This window comes from Scyliorhinus torazame, chromosome 15 (genome assembly GCF_047496885.1).
Source record: "Scyliorhinus torazame isolate Kashiwa2021f chromosome 15, sScyTor2.1, whole genome shotgun sequence".
Taxonomy (NCBI): Eukaryota; Metazoa; Chordata; class Chondrichthyes; order Carcharhiniformes; family Scyliorhinidae; genus Scyliorhinus; species Scyliorhinus torazame.
In genome coordinates, this window is record NC_092721.1 from 177,725,410 (window position 1) to 177,744,664 (window position 19,255).

At 45.5% G+C, this 19,255-nt stretch overlaps 1 protein-coding gene across 1 annotated transcript in view; it reads left to right on the top strand.

Annotated features, from left to right (window-relative positions):
• mgat4a (alpha-1,3-mannosyl-glycoprotein 4-beta-N-acetylglucosaminyltransferase A) overlaps nucleotides 1-19,255 on the top strand; it is a 363,169-nt gene that overhangs the window by 321,378 nt on the left and 22,536 nt on the right. Inside the window, exon 11 of the mRNA XM_072477186.1 lies at nucleotides 2,875-3,068. Coding sequence (XP_072333287.1) covers nucleotides 2,875-3,068 — 194 coding nt within the window. The remainder of the gene's footprint in view (nucleotides 1-2,874; nucleotides 3,069-19,255) is intronic.

The window sequence follows — 19,255 nt, forward strand, 5'->3', positions numbered from 1 at the left end:
AGCCAATTACTCAAGGAGAACGGTGGTAGTAGCAACATTAAGGATCTGGAACCAGCTCAGACACCACTTCAAACTGAGTAAAATGTCTGTTGAGGGCAGCCCGGTAGCACAGTGGTTAGCACTGTTGCTTCACAGTGCCAGGGTCCCAGGTTCGATTCCCGGCTTGGGCCACTGTCTGTGCGGAGTCTGCACATCCTCCCAGTGTGTGCGTGGGTTTCCTCCGGGTGCTCCGGTTTCCTCCCACAATCTAAAGATGTGCAGATTAGGTGAATTGGCCATGCTAAATTGCTCTTAGTGTCCAAAAAAGGGTAGGTGGGGTTGCTGAGTTATGGGGATAGGGTGGAGGTGTGGGCTTAGGTAGGCTACTCTTTCCAAGGGCCGGTGCAGACTCGATGGGCCAAATGGCCTCCTTCGGCACTGTAAATTGTAAATTCTATAATCTACAGGAACCACACATTCATCCTGGCGAAAATAGACGGCACCTTCAAAACGTGGAGAGGGGACGGAGGGGTACTGACGGTAAGAGACATGTACATGGACGGCAGAGTAGCGACCCTGGGGAGCTAACAGAAACCCCCACCTCCCAAAAGGGAACGAGCTCCAGGACTTGTAGGTGCGAGACTTCCTCTGCAAGGAGACCAAGGATGGTCCCAGAGATATCCGGACACATCCTACTGGACAGAGTATCGGCGCCGGACTTGCTAGGGGACGGTAAATGTGTCAGGGGGGTCCGGCCAACCGTACCCACATGTTCCGGTCCTGATCGGTGTGGTGATCTGTATATCTGTGTATATTAAGCAAGGGGTCAATGTAGATGCAATACAACTGAGCAATCACTAGAGGGAGCACGGGAGGTATAAAAACACACAAACAGGAAGTCAGCAGACACTTCACAGGAATGGAAGCTGGTAGCAAGACATAGACAGGCAGCTCAAATGTAACTTAAAGTTAAGCACTGAAGAGAAAACGAACTCACAATAAGCATCTACTTCAACTTCAAGACTACGAGTGTTTTTAAGACACAAGGAACAACACAATTGGGTTCTGGACCGCCTTCTTCGAGGCCATGTCCAGAGTGTGGGGGTAATGATGGGGCCATGCCCTCCAGCAGTGGTCTTCAGGGTGTCTGAGCATCCAGAGCTCTTGATGGTGAGAAGGGCTGTCGCCCTGGCATTCGCCTCCCTGATTGCCCAGCCGATGGAGGTCAGCACCACCACCCAGGGCCTCTGACTGGGATTCCAAACCCGCGGAGTTCCTGCAACCAGAAAAAATAAAATTCTCCATCAGAGGATCAGAGGAAGGGTTCCACTCCACATGGAAACAATTCACCAGCCTCTTCGAAGACCTGATCATGGTACCCGATGGGCATCCGCCATCTCAGGCTACAAAGGAACCGGCAGCCCGGCTGGTCACTGCAATGTAAATAAACCACTTACTCTTTGACATGTTCTTTTCATTTGCTCTGTTTTGTTTGATGCCACTCAAAAAAAAAAATGTAAATTTCTACCACATGTATAGTAAAAGGGTGTAAATTATTTGTAACTTCTGTTATTTTTGACGCACCTGTATATTTGAACTATATGATAGATTTGCCTGTCAGAAATGAAAAACTTCAATAAAAAACACTTAACAAAAAAACTGCTCCGTGATTGGATAGCTGACACCAGCGAGGGAATTGGTGGAGATCGCTCCTGATTGCCGCCTAGTGGCTCCTGTTGGGAAGTGCACCCTCGTGGATGTTGAGTGAGTGTCCACTTGCAGTGCCGCCCCGCCATCCAAGCTTCAACACTTGATTGGGAGCAACTGAAGCGAAGCTGAGCTATTTGGATGGTTGGTGGTCCCTAATGGAAACATGTTTTTCAACATGAGTCTGGAGAAAAGCTGAGGAAATTAGAGAGGAAGCAGGCATTGCTGGGGAGGGACCAATTGCTTTGATCCTAAGGTTTACGGCTAAATCCACAAACCTTCAAATGTTTAAAGCAAATCCAGAGCCAGGTCTTCATCTAATCTTTCATGCATTTAATCACCTCAACCTTGTCCTAACGGTGTCAATATTGTAATCTCCCTGGTTGTGGAATGTTCTTGTATATCAGCAGGTAGCATGCGGCCATTAGTACATAGAACATAGAACGTACAGTGCAGAAGGAGGCCATTCGGCCCATCGAGGCTGCACCGGCCCACTTAAGCCCTCACTTCCACCCTATCCCCGTGGCCCAATAACCCCTCCTAACCTTTTTTTGGACACTAAGGGCAATTTAGCATGACCAATCCACCTAACCTGCACATCTTTGGACTGTGGGAGGAAACCGGAGCACCCGGAGGAAACCCATGCCGACACGGGGAAAACGTGCAGACGCCGCACAGACAGTGACCCAGCGGGGAATCGAACCTGGGACCCTGGCGCTGTGAAGCCACAGGGCTATTCAATTGTGCTACCGTGCTGCTACTTGTGACAATACCGTAGATGCAAACAAATTCTGAACTTCATCAAAAGCAAATGCAGCATATCCCCAAAATGATTGTTTCAAAGCATGTTAAACCTATTTAAGCTTTGCTTTTGTCCTTGATTTTTGAAGTTATTTGCTAACCATCTTGCAATTTATCCTAACCTTAATTCTCTAATTGTAGAAATTGTCTGATCATGCTCAAAAAGATTTCTTCTTTGAAATAATAGCTTCTAGTGAAATTGGGTTCATTTATAGCAGTTAAGAAATGTTGCGTTTGCAACGTTATTGCATTATTTTTGCAGCATTAAATAATGTTTCCAGGTTTTATTTATATATTGCAAAACTGATCATTGGCTTGTTTGTATTCAACAACTAACATTTGTGGTGACTTTTTTTTCTCCTTTCCCCCCCCCCCCCTCTCTTTAAGGATAAAGATTTTATGAAGCCTTTACTTCACAAAATGCACGTCAATCCTCCTGCAGAGGTTTCAACCTCATTAAAAGCTTACCAAGGCCATTCATTGGATAAAGCGTACCTGGGAGAGGATTTCTTCTGGGGCATTACTCCTCTTGCCGGTGACTATATACTTGTCAAATTTGACAAACCATTGAATATAGATAGGTAAGGACACCAATTTGGAACTTTGAGGTCTTCTTATAGCGAAATTGCTCTTGTGATTTTCAAGTCGAGTGTTGGGGTGCAGAAAGATTGAGTAATGTAAAAGCTCCAGGATTAGCAACAGCTTCTTTCATATATTGGAATGCGTTAAGAGAGCGGAGCCAGGGAGATGAGAGTGCGAGAAAAAGCGAAACTGAGAGCAGAGCCAGGAGGATAGAGGAGTGCAAGAAAGAGCGAGACTGAGAGTGGACTGCAAGTTTGGAGATCCTGAGGTGACGTCAGGGTTCAAAAGTTATGTGGGGCAAGTGGAAGTGTTGACTACTTGTATCGCTTATAGTTTGTCAGGTCTATATTTTGCGGTCTATAGTTTGTAAGGGCTATATTTCATAGTAACGACGACCAGGGAAGAAGGGTCTGAATGTAATTGATATTTATATTTTATGTATCTTCCCGATGTTTTAATTTATTGGGATAAGTCATGGCAGGAGAGCTCAAAGCTGTGGTGTGCTCCTCCTGCTCTATGTGGGATGCCAGGTACATTTCCAGTGCCCAGGGACAGCATGTATACAGGAACTGTCTCCAGCTGCAGCTCCTGAAAGCCCAGGTTTCAGAGCTGGAGCGGTGGCTGAGAACACTGCGGAGCATCCGTGAGACAAAGAGTGTCATGGATAATGTATAGGGAGGTGGTCACATGCAGGCTAAGATTCCACAGGTGTGAAAGAAATGGGTCACCACCAGGCAGAACAAGAGGACTTGGCAAGCAGTGCAGGAATCTCCTGTGGCCATTCCCATGTAAAGCAGTGGCAATGGCCACTTGGGGGAAAATAGCAACAGCCAAATGTGTTGCACCATGGTTGCACAGGGGAGGAATAAAAATGTGGGAATGCATTAGTTATATGGTATGCAATTGTAAGGGAAATAGTTAGGCATTTCTGCGGCCTCAAATGAGACTGCAGGGTGGTATGTGGTATGAGTGAGTGTCCACTTGTGAGCACAGTGGTTAGCACTGCTGCCTCACAGGTGCCGGAGTGTGGCGACTAGGGGATTTCCACAGTAACTTCATTGCAGTGTTAATGTATGCCTACTTGTGACAATAATAAAGATTTTTATCATTATAAAAATTTGAGGTGATGCACTTTGGAAGGAGTAACAAGAGAAGGGAGTACTCAATGAGTGGCAGGACACTAAGAAGCTCAGAGGAACACAGCACTCCGGTGCTGTGGTAGGGTCAAGGATGTCTCTGAGCAACTACAGGACATTAACGAGGGGGATGGTGAACAGCCAGTGGCTGTGGTGCACATCGGTATAAATGACATGGGTATAAAAAAGGGATGAGGTCCTAAAAGCAGAATATAGGGAGTTAGGAAGTAAGTTGAAAAGTCGGACCTCATAGGTAGTGATCTCGGGATTATTACCAGTGCCACGTGTCGTAGAGTCATACAGTGTAGAAGTGGTCTTTTGGCCTATCTAGTTTCCACTGACAAAACTACACTAAATCTACACTAATCCCACTTCCCAGCACTTAGTCCATTGCCTTGAATGTTATGATATTTCAAGTTCTCATTCACATACCTTTTAACGGTTGTGAGACTTCCCGCCTCTACTACGCACCCAGGTAGTGTATTCCAGACTCCCACCACCCTCTGGGCGAACAATAGTAGGGTGCTCTTTCCAAGAGCCGGTGCAGACTCGATGGGCCGAATGGCCTCCTTCTGCACTGTAAATTCTATGATAATCTTTTCCTCAAATCCCCTCAAAATCCCCTGTCCCTCACCTTTAAAATTATGCCCCCTTGTTATTGAACTTCAGCTAAGGGGAACAGCCGCTGACTATCCATCCTGTCCATACCCCTCATAATCCTACACGCCTCAATAAAATCCCCCCTCCGCTTTCTCTGCTCCAAAAAGAAAACAACCCGAGCCTATCTCTTGTTAAGAGGAAGAAGGAGGCCTATGTGAAGATGAGGTGTGAAGTTTCAGTTGGGGCGATGGATAGTTACAAGGTAGCGAGGAAGGATCTAAAGAGAGAGCTAAGACGAGCAAGGAGGGGACATGAGAAGTATTTGGCAGGTAGGATCAAGGAAAACCCAAAAGCTTTCTATAGGTATGTCAGGAATAAAAGAATGACTAGGGTAAGAGTAGGGCCAGTCAAGGACAGGGATGGGAAGTTGTGTGTGGAGTCTGAAGAGATAGGCGAGATACTAAATTAATATTTTTCGTCAGTATTCACTCAGGAAAATGATAATGTTGTGGAGGAGAATGCTGAGACCCAGGCTATTAGAATAGATGGCATTGAGGTACGTAGGGAAGAGGTGTTGACAATTCTGGACAGGCTGAAAATAGATAAGTCTCCGGGGCCTGATGGGATTTATCCTAGGATTCTCTGGGAGGCCAGGGAAGAGATTGCTGGGCCTTTGGCTTTGATTTTTATGTCATCATTGGCTACAGGAATAGTGCCAGAGGACTGGAGGTTAGCAAATGTGGTCCCTTTGTTCAAAAAGGAGAGTAGAGACAACCCAGGCAACTATAGACCGGTGAGCCTCACGTCTGTTGTGGGTAAAGTCTTGGAGGGGATTATAAGAGACAAGATTTATAATCATCTAGATAGGAATAATATGATCAGGGATAGTCAACATGGCTTTGTGAAGGGCAGGTCATGCCTCACAAATCTTATCGAGTTCTTTGAGAAGGTGACTGAACAGGTAGACGAGGGTAGAGCAGTTGATGTGGTGTATATGGATTTCAGTAAAGCGTTTGATAAGGTTTCCCACGGTAGGCTATTGCAGAAAATACGGAGGCTGGGGATTGAGGGTGATTTAGACATGTGGATCAGAAATTGGCTAGCTGAAAGGAGACAGAGGGTGGTGGTTGATGGGAAATGTTCAGAATGGAGTTCAGTTACAAGTGGCGTACCACAAGGATCTGTTCTGGGGCCATTGCTGTTTGTCATTTTTATCAATGACCTAGAGGAGGGCGCAGAAGTGTGGGTGAGTAAATTTGCGGACGACACTAAAGTCGGTGGTGTTGTCGACAGTGCGGAAGGATGTAGCAGGTTACAGAGGGACATAGATAAGCTGCAGAGCTGGGCTGAGAGGTGGCAAATGGAGTTTAATGTAGAGAAGTGTGAGGTGATTCACTTTGGAAGGAATAACAGGAATGCGGAATATTTGGCTAATGGTAAAGTTCTTGGAAGTGTGGATGAGCAGAGGGATCTAGGTGTCCATGTACATAGATCCCTGAAAGTTGCCACCCAGGTTGATAGGGTTGTGAAGAAGGCCTATGGAGTGTTGGCCTTTATTGGTAGAGGGATTGAGTTCCGGAGTCATGAGATCATGTTGCAGCTGTACAAAACTCTGGTACGGCCGCATTTGGAATATTGTGTACAGTTCTGGTCACCGCATTATAGGAAGGACGTGGAAGCTTTGGAGCGGGTGCAGAGGAGATTTACCAGGATGTTGCCTGGTATGGAGGGAAAATCTTATGAGGAAAGGCTGATGGACTTGAGGTTGTTTTCGTTGGAGAGAAGAAGGTTAAGAGGAGACTTAATAGAGGCATACAAAATGATCAGGGGGTTAGATAGGGTGGACAGTGAGAGTCTTCTCCCGCGGATGGAAATGGCTAGCACGAGGGGACATAGTTTTAAACTGAGGGGTAATAGATATAGGACAGAGGCCAGAGGTAGGTTCTTTACGCAAAGAGTGGTGAGGCCGTGGAATGCCCTACCTGCAACAGGAGTGAACTCGCCAACATTGAGGGCATTTAAAAGTTTATTGGATAAGCATATGGATGATAATGGCATAGTGTAGGTTAGATGGCTTTTTGATTCGGTGCAACATCTTGGGCCGAAGGGCCTGTACTGCGCTGTATCGTTCTATGTTCTATGTTCTATCCAGCCACTCTTCAGAGCTCAAATGCTCCATCCCAGGCAACATCCTGTTGAATCTCCTCTGCACCCTCTCCAGTGCAATCACATCCATCCTAACGTGAGGCGACCAGAACTTCACAAAATACTCCTGCTGTGGCCTAACCAAATTTTTGTTCAGCTCCAAAGTAACCTCCCTGCTCTTATAATCTATGCCATGACTGATAAAGACAAATATCCTGTATCCCTTTGTAACGACCCTATTAACCTGTTCTGTCTCCTTTAGGAATCTGTGGGCAAGCACCCAAAGATCACGGGATTCTCTGAAATCACGGCCAAGTGTTGACGCTGGAGTCAAAACCGGCGCAAGCGACGCCGGTGGCAACGGGCCTCCAGGCCCAGGCATTCACCCCTTCCTAGGGGGCTAGAACAGCGCCGGAGTGCTGTGTTCCTCTGAGCTTCTTAGTGTCCTGCCACTCATTGAGTACTCCCTTCTCTTGTTACTCCTTCCAAAGTGCATCACCTCAAACCTTTATAATGATGATAATCTTTTTTATTGTCACAAGTAGGCGTACATTAACACTGCAATGAAGTTACTGTGAAAATCCCCTGTTCGCCACACTCCGGCACCTGTTAGGCAGCAGTGCTAACCACTGTGCTATTCCGAGCAGAAATAGCGGGATATATAAGAAGGATACATGGCTAAAGAGGTTGGGTGAGGGAGAGGGTTCAGCACCCTGGGCCATCAGGGCCGTTTCTGGGGAGGTGGGACCAGTAAAAACTGGATGAGCTACTCCAGGGTAGGACCGCAACTGATGTCCTACGGGGAGTATTTGCTGCAGTGTCTGGGGGGAGGTTTCAACTAAACTAGTAAGGGAATAGAAACCTATACGAGGCATCAGAGGGGAAAACACAGACAACAAAAGACAGAAAGGGGAATAAGAAAAGTGAAAGGCAGGCAAATCAAGGGCCAGAACAAAATGGGCCACAGGGGAAATTGGGAACGTGACAAGGAATGTTAAAAAGCTAAGCCACAAGGTTCTTATGCTTTTTTGAAAAAAAAAAATTATTCTCCTTTTTCACATTTTCTCCCACATTTACATCCATCAACAATAAACAATAATCAGCAAGATATGTCAGTCCCCATAATAACAATGATCCCATCTACCCACCAACCCCCAAACCTCAACCCGCATGTTTACATAAACAAATGACAAAAAGGAATCAGGGATTACCGTAGTCACCCTTAATCTTACACAGCTCCCACCCCAGGTCTCCAGCTCCTCCCGTCCACTGCCTCTTGTAAAACTCCTCCTCCCAACCTCGGTCCCTTCCCCCCAACTTTCCACCCCGGCTAGACCACTCGGACCCTGTTCTACCAGGCTCCGATGGCCGCAGCCCCTCCCCCCACCTCACTCCCGTTCACTGGCCGGCTTAAACCGGCCAGCGTGGAGGCCCCCGCCCGGGTCCCTTTCCCACTTGCCCGGCCCTAGGAAAGCCCAAAGATCCCCTTTTAGTACACAAACCCCGCATATCCACCTACACCCCAAAGAACCCTCATTTCGAGTGAAAGTCCCGTCCCTTCCCTTGTCCAAATATATACCACATTGGCTCCTTTAGTCTCTACACCCGCGTGCAGTGATACAAAAAAGAAGAAAATACAGTCATGAGGTTACATCGGCACATGGCCATTCCTCAATTTGTCAGTTCTGCCACAGTCCTTCTGCTTTCGCAAACTCCTCCGCTGCTTCCGCCGTTCCAAAATAAAAGTCCCTGAGCTTGTAAGTCACCCTCAGCTTCGCTGGATATACAATGCCGCACTGCACCTTGCAGTGCCCTCTTCACCCAGTTGAAGGCAGCCCACCTCCTTGCCAGCTCCACCGTAAAGTCCTGGTATACACGTATACCAGCTCCAGCCCGCTGCACCACCCGCTTCTGCTTGGCCCAGCTCAGGACCTTCTCCTTCACACTGTACCTACGGAAGCACAGAGTCACTGCCCTTGGCGGCTCACTCGCCTTTGGTACAGGCCTCCACGACCGATGAGCCCGATTCAGTTCTTATCGGGAGGGATCCTCCCCCTCCCCCAATAGTTTTGCCAGCATCGCGGCAAAATACTCAGTCGGCTTCGGTCCGTCAACTCCTTCGGGCAGCCACACAATCCTCAAATTCTGTCGCCTGGATCTGTTTTCCAGGTCTTCCATTTTTCCTCGCAGATCCTTGTTAGTATCCATCACCTTCCGCATGTCTTTCCCCATCGAGGCAAGTTGATCACCGTGCTGCAATAACGTCTTCTCCACTTCCTTCAGCGCCTCCCCTTGTTCTCCCACCTCCGCCACTGCGCTAGCCACCTCCGTCCTCACCGGGGAAACCGCCTCTTCCACCAGCACACTCAAACCCTCCCTCATCTCCTTCCTCACCATCTCCATGCATTTCGCAATCTGCGCCAACTGCTTTTCCAATTCCGCAGCCATCACCTTAGTTATTTCTTCAGCCGTAAGCAGTGCGGCCTTCCCTCGTGTTCCAGCCTCCATTTTCCTCGGTGACCCCGCGGTGACCTTTCCACTCCCCGACGGACCTTCAGCTGTATTTTTTTCGGCCATTTTTTTGCTCGCCCTCGACATTTTTCTTTGGTTTTTTTTTTTCCTCCTGTGTCTTCACTGTGCCTCCTCCGTGCCTTCTCCCTGCTTCTGCTGCCTCCGTGGACCCTGGGACCGGGCTTAAAGCCCCGAAAATGCCGTTCCCGAACGGGAGCCCTCCATTGTGCGGCCGCCTCCCGCCCGCCGTCACCGGAAGTCGTTCTTGTGCTTTTTAATGTAGACCAAAGAACAAAGAAAAATTACAGCACAGGAACAGGCCCTTCAGCCCTCCAAGCCTGCGCCGATCCAGATCCTCTGTCTAAAACTGTCACCTATTTTCTAAGGCTCTGTATCCCTCTGCTCCCTGCCCATTCATGTATCTGTCTAGATACATCTTAAATGATGCTGTCGTGCCCACTCTACCATGTTTGGAGCCTTTGCAATAAAGTCGATGAATTTTTCACGCAAAAAGATGTAAATGGATATGATATAGTCGGGATTATGGAGACATGGCTGCAGGGTGACCAGGGATGGGAATTGAACATCCAGAGGCATTCCATATTTAGGAAGGACCGACAAAAAGGAAAAGGCAGTGGGGTTGCATTGCTGATTAGAGGAAATTAATGCAATAGTGAGGAAGGATATTAGCAATGACGATGTAGAATTTGTACGGGTCGAGCTGATATACATCAAGAGGCAAAAAAACCATTAGTGAGGGTTGGATATAGACCTGCAAACTGCGTTGGTGATGTTCGGATTGTTTTAAACAGGAAATTAGAGACACATGCAAAAAAGGAACATCTGTAATTATGAGTAACTTTAATCTGCATATAGATTGAACAAATTAAATTAGTAACAATATCGTAGAGGAGGAATTCCTAGAGTGTATATGGGATGGTTTTCTGGACTAATATATTGAGGAACCAACTAGACTACAGACCATCCTAGACTGCAGTTTGTATAATGAGAAAGGAATAATTGGTAGTTTAATTGTGCACGGCCTCTTGGGGGATAAGCAACCCATAATATGATAGATTTCTTCATCAAGGTGCAGAGTGACGTAGTTGGTTCTGAGGTTCGTGTCCTGATTCTCAATAAAGGAAACCACGATGATATGAGGTGCGAGTTGGTTATGATGGATTGGGGAATGTCACTTAAATAAATGGCAGTGAATAGACGATGGCAAACATTCAAAGAGCGCATGGGTGAACTGCAACAGTTCTTCATTCCTGTCTGGCGCAAAAATAAAATTGGAAAAGTGGCCAATCCATGGTTTACAAGGGAAATTAGAGGTAGTATTAGATACAAGGAAGAGTCATACAAATTGGTCAGAAAAAAACTGCAGACCTGAGGATTGGGAACAGTTTAAAATTCAGCAAAAGAGGACAAAGGGATTGATTAAGAAGGGGAAAATAGAGTACAAGAGTAAGCTTGTAGAGAACATAAAAACTGACTGTAAAAGCTTCTATAGATATGTGACGAGAAAAAGATTGGTGAAGACAAATGTAGGTCCCTTACAGTCAGGAACAGGGAAATTGATAATGGGGAACAACGAAATGGCTGACCAACTAAACACATGCTTTGATTCTGTCTTCACAAAGGAGGACACAAATAATATACCAGAAATGTTGGAGAACACAGGGTTTAGTGAGATGGGACAATGGAAGAAAATCAGTATTATTAGCGAAATGGTGTTGGGAAACTGATGGGGCTAGAATTGGCTGAGCACTCACCCCAGGGTGTCATAACATAAGGAAATGGCCCTAGAAATAATTAATGCATTTGTGGCCATCGTTAAGATTCTGTAGACTCTGGAACCGTTCCTACAGATTGGAGGGTAACTAACTATTTAAAAAGGGAGGTCGAGAGACAACAGGGAATTATGGACCAATCAGCGTCTCGTCAATAGTGGGGAAAATGCTGGAGTACATTATAAAAGATTTAATAGTAGAACAGTTAGAAAACAACAGCAGGATCAGACAGTCAGCATGGATTTTCAAAAGGGTAGTGTCATCTTTTAAAATCTTTCCTACTCCAAGACTGTGAAGAAAACAACTTTACAACTCTGTTTCGAAATAAATAACTTTGTCTTTATTGACCAAAGTCTGCATGCAGATGGCTACAGGTTAGAGAGAGAGAGAGCTGTTAAGGTAAACCTGCTCATTCTTTCTCAAGCTCGCAAAGACATGGAGAAAACGTTCAATATTTATACACAAGCTGTATCATTTAACAAAAACAGACCTTGTTCAAAAATGTCAATACAGTCATAACTTCTGATCAAACATGTTGTCATGGAAAGACCCTGACTCGGCTTATTTGCAGTAGTTTGTCTTTAGAGGAAATAAGACGTGGTCCTATTTTGTTTTTCACCTCTGCCCTCATGATGCCTTGACGCAGATGGACCTAGGTCATGAGGAAGTTGTGTTATTAGGATATTCCTAGATCGTGGCTTTGTTATCAGGTTTTAATAAGGTCAGGCACTATCTTCCCTCTTCTGGCCTTGTATGATACAATTATGTGGATTCTTAGCTTTGTCTAGTTTGTCAGGGTCTGATCTTGGCACTAGCTGACACAGCTGTCTTACACTTGGTTACATAAGTTGGCTATTTTTCCCATCATGCTATTGCTGAGTTTGTACACTTTCACATTCCCTCCTGTTGTCCCATCAGGACAACCACTCAATTTGTTCAAATAGGGATATTCAGGAGACGGGTGTAAATACATTGACACAAGCATCCAAGCAATCCTATTGCTAATAGTAATAATAGTAATAATATGAAGGCCTTAAAGATCCAATCGAACAATCCGTGTCCCAGCCAACCTAACCAACCTGGTGGGTTATAATCGTGAAATTCTTGGCCAATTTCTTGAAGTTGATCCGCCTGTCTTCTTATTTGGTCAGCTAGGTTGGTAATATTTTCCGAGGCATCTGGGATATAAGTACAGCATTCCTGACCTATAATGGCACACGTTCCTCCCTGCGAGGCTAACAGATAATCCAGAGCCATTCGATTTTGTAATGCCACAGTCCGGACAGCCACCAGCTCAGCCGAGACCTCGGCTAGTGCCCGTCCGGTTGCCCTGGATTCTGCTGCTGTTATGTTCGACAGTTGTTCCAATGCCGAGGCCATAAGGATCAGTTCGTTTGCTGCCTTGCCTGTTCCGTATTGTGGAAAGGCGATCATAAAGAACTCCTCGGTTTTACTAATGGTCCTCCTAATTCGTGAGGAGTGTTGTTTAAGGGAGAGTAGGTGGTGCATGCAGGGTACGACATATCCTAGATAACAGGACTCTGTCCAATTTCTGGGAAGCCAGGAGTATGCTTTAGTGCCACATATGAAATAGGTCCCGTTATAGGCCGTAAAATTCTCAGCCATTGTCATCCAGGGTACCTGGGAACTCTGCGTCCATGAGCTATTTGATGTTTTATTCCACACCCTGGACCAATCAAGAACAAACATACCCTTGTTGGAGATGTTTGGTATCGGTCCCTGCCATTCAGTTGTAAGATTACACCTACTCTGCCCCATTGATGGTCCTTCTCCTGATTTACTAAAACATAGGGATCCTTGCGCAGTGCTCGATGGGATGGTAAGGGCAGGGGGATTCGAGACATGGGGATATCCAGGTTGATACCAGGCTGAAAATCTAGTCATCCCATAGCCAGCCGATCTCCAAATTTTCATATCTCCACCGAACCCCTGTGTTCGGTTTTGACGCAGTATCCACTCAACTGTTTCTGCTAAGTGGAATGGGAGTGATTGGAGAGGTAGCCCCTCCTTGGAATGGATGGGGATACGGGTACAAACCCAACAGTTACTTACATTCAATCTGTCAGTATAAATATATGACACATATAGAAAGCTAGCTCTTTGTCAGTTTGTTCGCCTACTGTCGAATGGCCATTAAGACCAATTAGTCCAAATAGTCCAAATGTGATAATGAAGATCCTCATTCTGCGTCCTCGTTGGGGCTGAAACCAATCTTCTTACAATCCGATAGGTGTACCCAACTCGAACGTCCTTCGAGTTTAACGGCAGTCGGTGTAGTCAGCAATACTTGAAAAGGGCCGCTCCAGCGTTGCCCCTAACTTCTCTCTGTCCCAATTCTTTATCAGCACGTAGTCTCCTGGTTTGACTACTGGATATCGAGGGATCTTTGTTCCGGCTGCTGCTGGGAGATGGGCCTGTTTTACCTGCGAGTGGAGAAACTTTAAAGAAAATGTTAATTGCTTCAAATAACTCAGCATTTTATCTCCCATAACGTGGAGGTCTACTCCCTCTAGGGGTTCTTCATGGGCATCCCAGGGAGTCCTCATTGGCCGACCGTAGCTTGACAAATCTTGACAAATCTATAGGAATTCTTCGAGGATGAAGTAATAGAGTTGAGAAAGAGGAGTCAGTGGATGTGGTTTATTTCGACTTTCAGAAGGCTTTCAGTAAAGTCCCACATCAGAGATTCGCACGTAAAAGTATTGGGGGCAGTATATTGAGATCGATAGAAAACTGGTTGGAAGACAGGAAACAAAGACTAGGAATAAACGGGTCTTTTTACAGATGACAGTCAGTGACTAGTGGGGTACCACAGGGATCAGTGCTGGGACCCCAGCTATTCAAATGTGTATTCATGATTTAGATGAGGGAACATAAGAACTAGAAGCAGATTAGGCAACTGAACCTGCTCCGCTATTCAAAACGTTCATGGCTGATCTTCTCTCGGCCTCAACTCCACTTTCTTGCCTGTTCTTCATAACCCATCAACCCTCTGTCTATCTCCTCAAATTTACCCACCATCCACCGCACTCTGGGATAGGGAATTCCCAGATTCACGACCCTTTGAGAGGAGTAATTTCTCCTCATCACAGTTTTAAATCAGACAGACACACAGTATAAAAAGAAAACAATATTGTGTTGTTGGTCAAAATGGGCATTAATTAATGGCAACAAAAAAATCTGCCCGGCCTAATGAAAAATTGAACAGGTTTTAAAGAATAATTTTTAAACCAGAGATTTTGTGGTATTTTTTTAAATGCCACATAGGTATATCAATATACTTCATCACCTCTGTGGAAGTCCTGTCTAATCTACATGATCTTGACTGGACAGTTTATGCAGTTAGATCTTCAATCAAGTCTGCACAGCATAAGATTGTATGTTAATTGAATGTCTGAGATATAACCTCTTATTGTAATCACAGTACTCCATCTTAAACCTGCCCTACTGTTATGTACATCCCACTACCCCACAACAAGAACTACAATTGTTTTTTTCCCTTTGGCTTGCTTCTGAGTATTTTAGGATATTTATTGCTGAATATCCTGAATGAAATACAATTTTGGGTAATTGCTAAAAAAAATCCTTGTGCATACAAGGGTCATGCTTGACGAGTCAATTCAATACAGAATTGTAATTGATGAGAACCGATTTTGTCTGGCGATATTTCCTCAAACCGGCGTCCAAAGATTTCTGTTGCAATAGGCCTCTCCTCGGCCTGTTTCTGTTCAGTAGCACTTCACTGGGGATGGCAACGTCCTCATTAAGTAGTCTTTATCCTTAAAGTTTCATGAGGGAGAAGAAAGAATTGTGCTCGTCGCCAGAGACTTTGAACACGAATCATCTGTCATCAGCACAGAATAGGTTTTTGCTTCTGCCTCGCAAATTTCTTGAACAAAGTTATGAACAGAAACTCCTCAATGAATTGCAACTTGTCTTTGGTCGAATGCACCCTCGGGTAACGTTTGCTGGCTTGAGTACAGGAAAGGTTGAGTTGGGAAAAGTGTTACGCGCGCTTACGGTAGTGTTTGATGGAAGCAATTTGGTAGTTTCAGATTTGCAGTTTGTGCTATGTTTTGTTGTCTGCCAGCCATCAAGTGAAAAGTTGGCCGTTTCTCTACAGCGAGAGAAGATCAATCACCACTGCGTTCATGCATTTAATGGCTGGCTGTATTGCAAAGTTTCAACAGGGAATGTTTTTTATTGTCTCTTCTTAAAAAGAGTTAATAAGTATACCTTGCTAAATTCTAAAATGTTAAATATTCTCACTTTTGTAATTATAAATTCTTGCAGGTATTGTTTGAAAACTGTTTTATCCTTCATTACAATCAATTGTAAGGGGCGGCACGGTGGTGCAGTGGTTAGCACTGCTGCTTCACGGCGCCGAGGACCCGGGGTCCATCCCGGCCCCGGGTCACTGTCCATGTGGAGTTTGCACATTCTCCCTGTGTCAGCATGGGTCTCACTCCCCAAAACCCAAAGATGTGCAGGTGGCTTGGCTACATTAAATTGCCCCTTAATTGGGGGGGGGGGGGGGAAATTGGGTCCTCAAAAGTTGTTTTTTAAAATACATCGAATTGTACAACACTGAATCTGGCAAATCGGCAAAACTGTGTTTCTGCCCCAAACAAGCCACCTTCCGTCTTCAATTTCATCCTATTAACTTGTTCTTCCTTCTCCTCCTATAATTCTGTTGTTTCCCCTGAAATCTATCTGTTTTCAACCTTGGAGCAAGGGTGCCTCCATTTTGAAGCGCTCACTACCTCACTAAACTTTGATTGCCGCTTGTGGCTCCCTTCAAGCTGGGAGGCCTCTTTGAGCTTCGCGAGCCTGCCCGCTTCCCTTAATTGGACCTCTAGCTGGAGGGAAATCGTAATCTGGGGTGGCAGTGAGGGTTTCTGACCCATGTTTGAGCCTGGCAGCAGAAACCCACTGGGAAAATCATGCCCCATTGTTGTAACTTTAGAACCACTCCCAATGCCAATTCTTGGGGTATCCTACTTATCATCAACAAACCAATATATATTATTTTTTTCTTTCTCGGGATGTGAGCATCACGGACAATGCCAACATTTGCTGTCCTTGAACTGAGTGACTTGCTTAGGTATTTCAGTAAGCAGCAGTTAAGATTCAGCCACATTACTGGGGGTCTCTGGAACTGAATTCTACAGCCTCTCATTAAAGAGCATATCGAAAAGTGCAGAACGAGGCCATTCAGCCCATCAAGCCTACACTGACCCTTCGACAGCGCAGCCTACCTAGGGCCAATCCCCAGTCCTATCCCCATAACCCCTTCTAACCCGCACACGTTTGGATTGTGGGAAGAAAAAGGAGCTCCCGGAGGAAACCCATCCAGGCTCGTGGAGAAAGTGCAAACTCCGCACAGTCACCCAAGGCCGGAATTGAACCCGGGGCCCTGCCGCTGGGAGGCCAACCACTGTGCCACCTTTACGACATCGGTGATCGTTTCATGGTCGCTAAGTGCCTCTCAATTCCAGATTTATTAATTGAATTTAAGTTCCACCAGCTGTCATGGTTGGATTTCAACCCAAGTCCCCAGAACATCAGCTTCTGAATTACTAACTAGTCCAGTGACGTTGCCTCTATGCCAGTGCAGTACAAAGCCGTCTCGGAGGATAATGGTTACGGTTTAATTGTGTTCTGAAATATTCTTTTACTGTAGTATTGTGTGTCACAATGTGCTGAGTATAAAATGACAATATTTGGACTTTCTTCAAAGCTAACTGGAGGTTGCCACTCTTGAATAATGGGAGGGTTGTGAAATATTGCAATATTGGTTTTGTGAAATGTATTTATCTCGAGAATGCCTTTTCTCTCACCAAATCCCATCAGGAAATAGGCGTTCAAATTTACATTGAGGTGAAGACTTTGTAGCAGGCCAATAGCCCGTTGACATCATGCCTGCTTATGATGTAAACGTTGAGTTGTCGCAACAGAGAACGGCTGACTGTGAGCGAATCAGAGCTCCAAATACGCAGAGTCATTGTAACACGAGAGCCCGAATTCTCTACCGGTGCATTCGCGATGGGCCGAATGGCCTCCTTCTGCACTGTCACGCCGCTGAGATATATTGACTGCTGCATCCCTCAGCCAGGAGCGGAATCCTTCCTTGGGACCTCTCGTCACTAACATACAGCATTTCCTCAATACTCGGCCTGCAAATTGAGACCCACCAAGTGTGAATTCTGGGTTTGACGGACAGTGGAGCCAAAGTTCATTCTTACCGAATGCGTGCGTTCGTGGGTTTGGGCTGCGAATGTAAGATGTTTTGGAGAACAGAATGTTTTCAGCGCCTCTCGGTAGCCTTGCTTGTTAATAGAATGGTTTTTTTAAAATTCTGTTCAATTACCTTCTCTGTTTAAAGAGCTTTGAATGCAGAGCAGGCATCAGATTTAAAGGTTATGAAAGCATTGTAAGTGGTGACCTAGTTTCTGCTCCATGTTTAATGAGATTTCTTTTGGGTATCTCCACATCACGATGACAAATGGAATGGAACTTGGTTCAGGCCAAGTGATGGAAGATTTACTTAAATCAGCATTATAGTGAATTCAGCTCATTCAAATCTCTAAATGGAAATTGCCACATGAATCAAAGATTGAAGTATCTCTTCTTATGATAGCACTTGATATTTGCGACCTTGGTTCATGCAGTATAGTTTTACCGCAGTTGTAATTAGTTGCACTCTTTAATCTTCAATGTTTTGTGTCAGGAGACATTGTGTTTGTACACAGGTCATGGCTTATCTTTCAGAACATCTTGAGGGACGAGAATTCGGTGACTGTGTCTCGTCAAACTTTGTACAGCACTGCCATCAAGTGGCAGATTATAGAAATGCGTGCCACTTTGTGTTTAAAGGAGGCACTGGTATAAATTGCCATTCTGTCTTAAATGATAGTCATTCATTCACACCGTGAGTGGAAGACAGACATGCGCAGACTGATTATTTTTTTGTAAATGTAAATGTTGGAAATCTGGGAATATTGTAGTGAAATTTACAATCTAGAAGAGGGTGGCAGACTGTAAATTCATTTGAATGTATGAAAATGCCTGCACTGAAATGAGTGACTTGCTGCAAATGAGTAATGGGTCCACTTCGGTGGAATTTACCAATCATATTTGCAGGGTGAGGGGGGGAAATTAACTCTGTTGACTAGACGGCTTGAGTGTGATGCAAATGGTACCACCAAGGCAGGTTCAATGAGGTATTTCTTGGAGGCCTCCTTCCTCACCTTGCCCCATGCTTGTGAAGTGGTGCCCCTCAAGCTATATAACAAATTGCCTCTCTCAAATGGGAAGACATGCCCACAAGGCAGTATTTGACGGAGTATGGCATCAAGGCGCCCTAGCTAAACTGGAGTCAATGGGAATCAGGGGGAAAACTCTCTACTGGTTGGAGTTATATGGTAGATGGTTGTGGTGGTTGGAGGTCAGTGAACTCCTCTCCGCAACATCACTGCAGGAGTTCCTCAGTGTCTTAGGCCTAACCATCTTTAGTGCTTCATCAATGACCTCCCTTCCTTCATAAGGTCAGAAGTGGGGATGTTTAGGGCAACACGGTGGCACAGTGGTTAGCATTACTGCTTCACGGCGCCGAGTTCCCAGGTTCGATCCCGCCTCTGGGTCACTGTCCGTGTGGAGTTTGCACATTCTCCCCGTGTTTGTGTGGGTTTCGCCCCCACAACCCAAAGGATGTGCAGGGCAGGTGGATTGGCCACGCTAAATTGCCCCTTAATCGGACAAAATGAATTGGGTACACTAAATTTAAAAAAAAAAAGAAGTGGAGATGCTCGCTGATGACTGCACTATGTTCAGCATCATTTGCGACTCCTCAGAGAATGAAGCAGTCCATGTCCAAATGCAGCAAGATCTGGCCAATATCCAGGCTTGGGCTGACAAGTGGCAAGTTACATTTGCGCCACACAAGTGCCAGGTAATGACCAACTCCTCCAAGAGAGGATC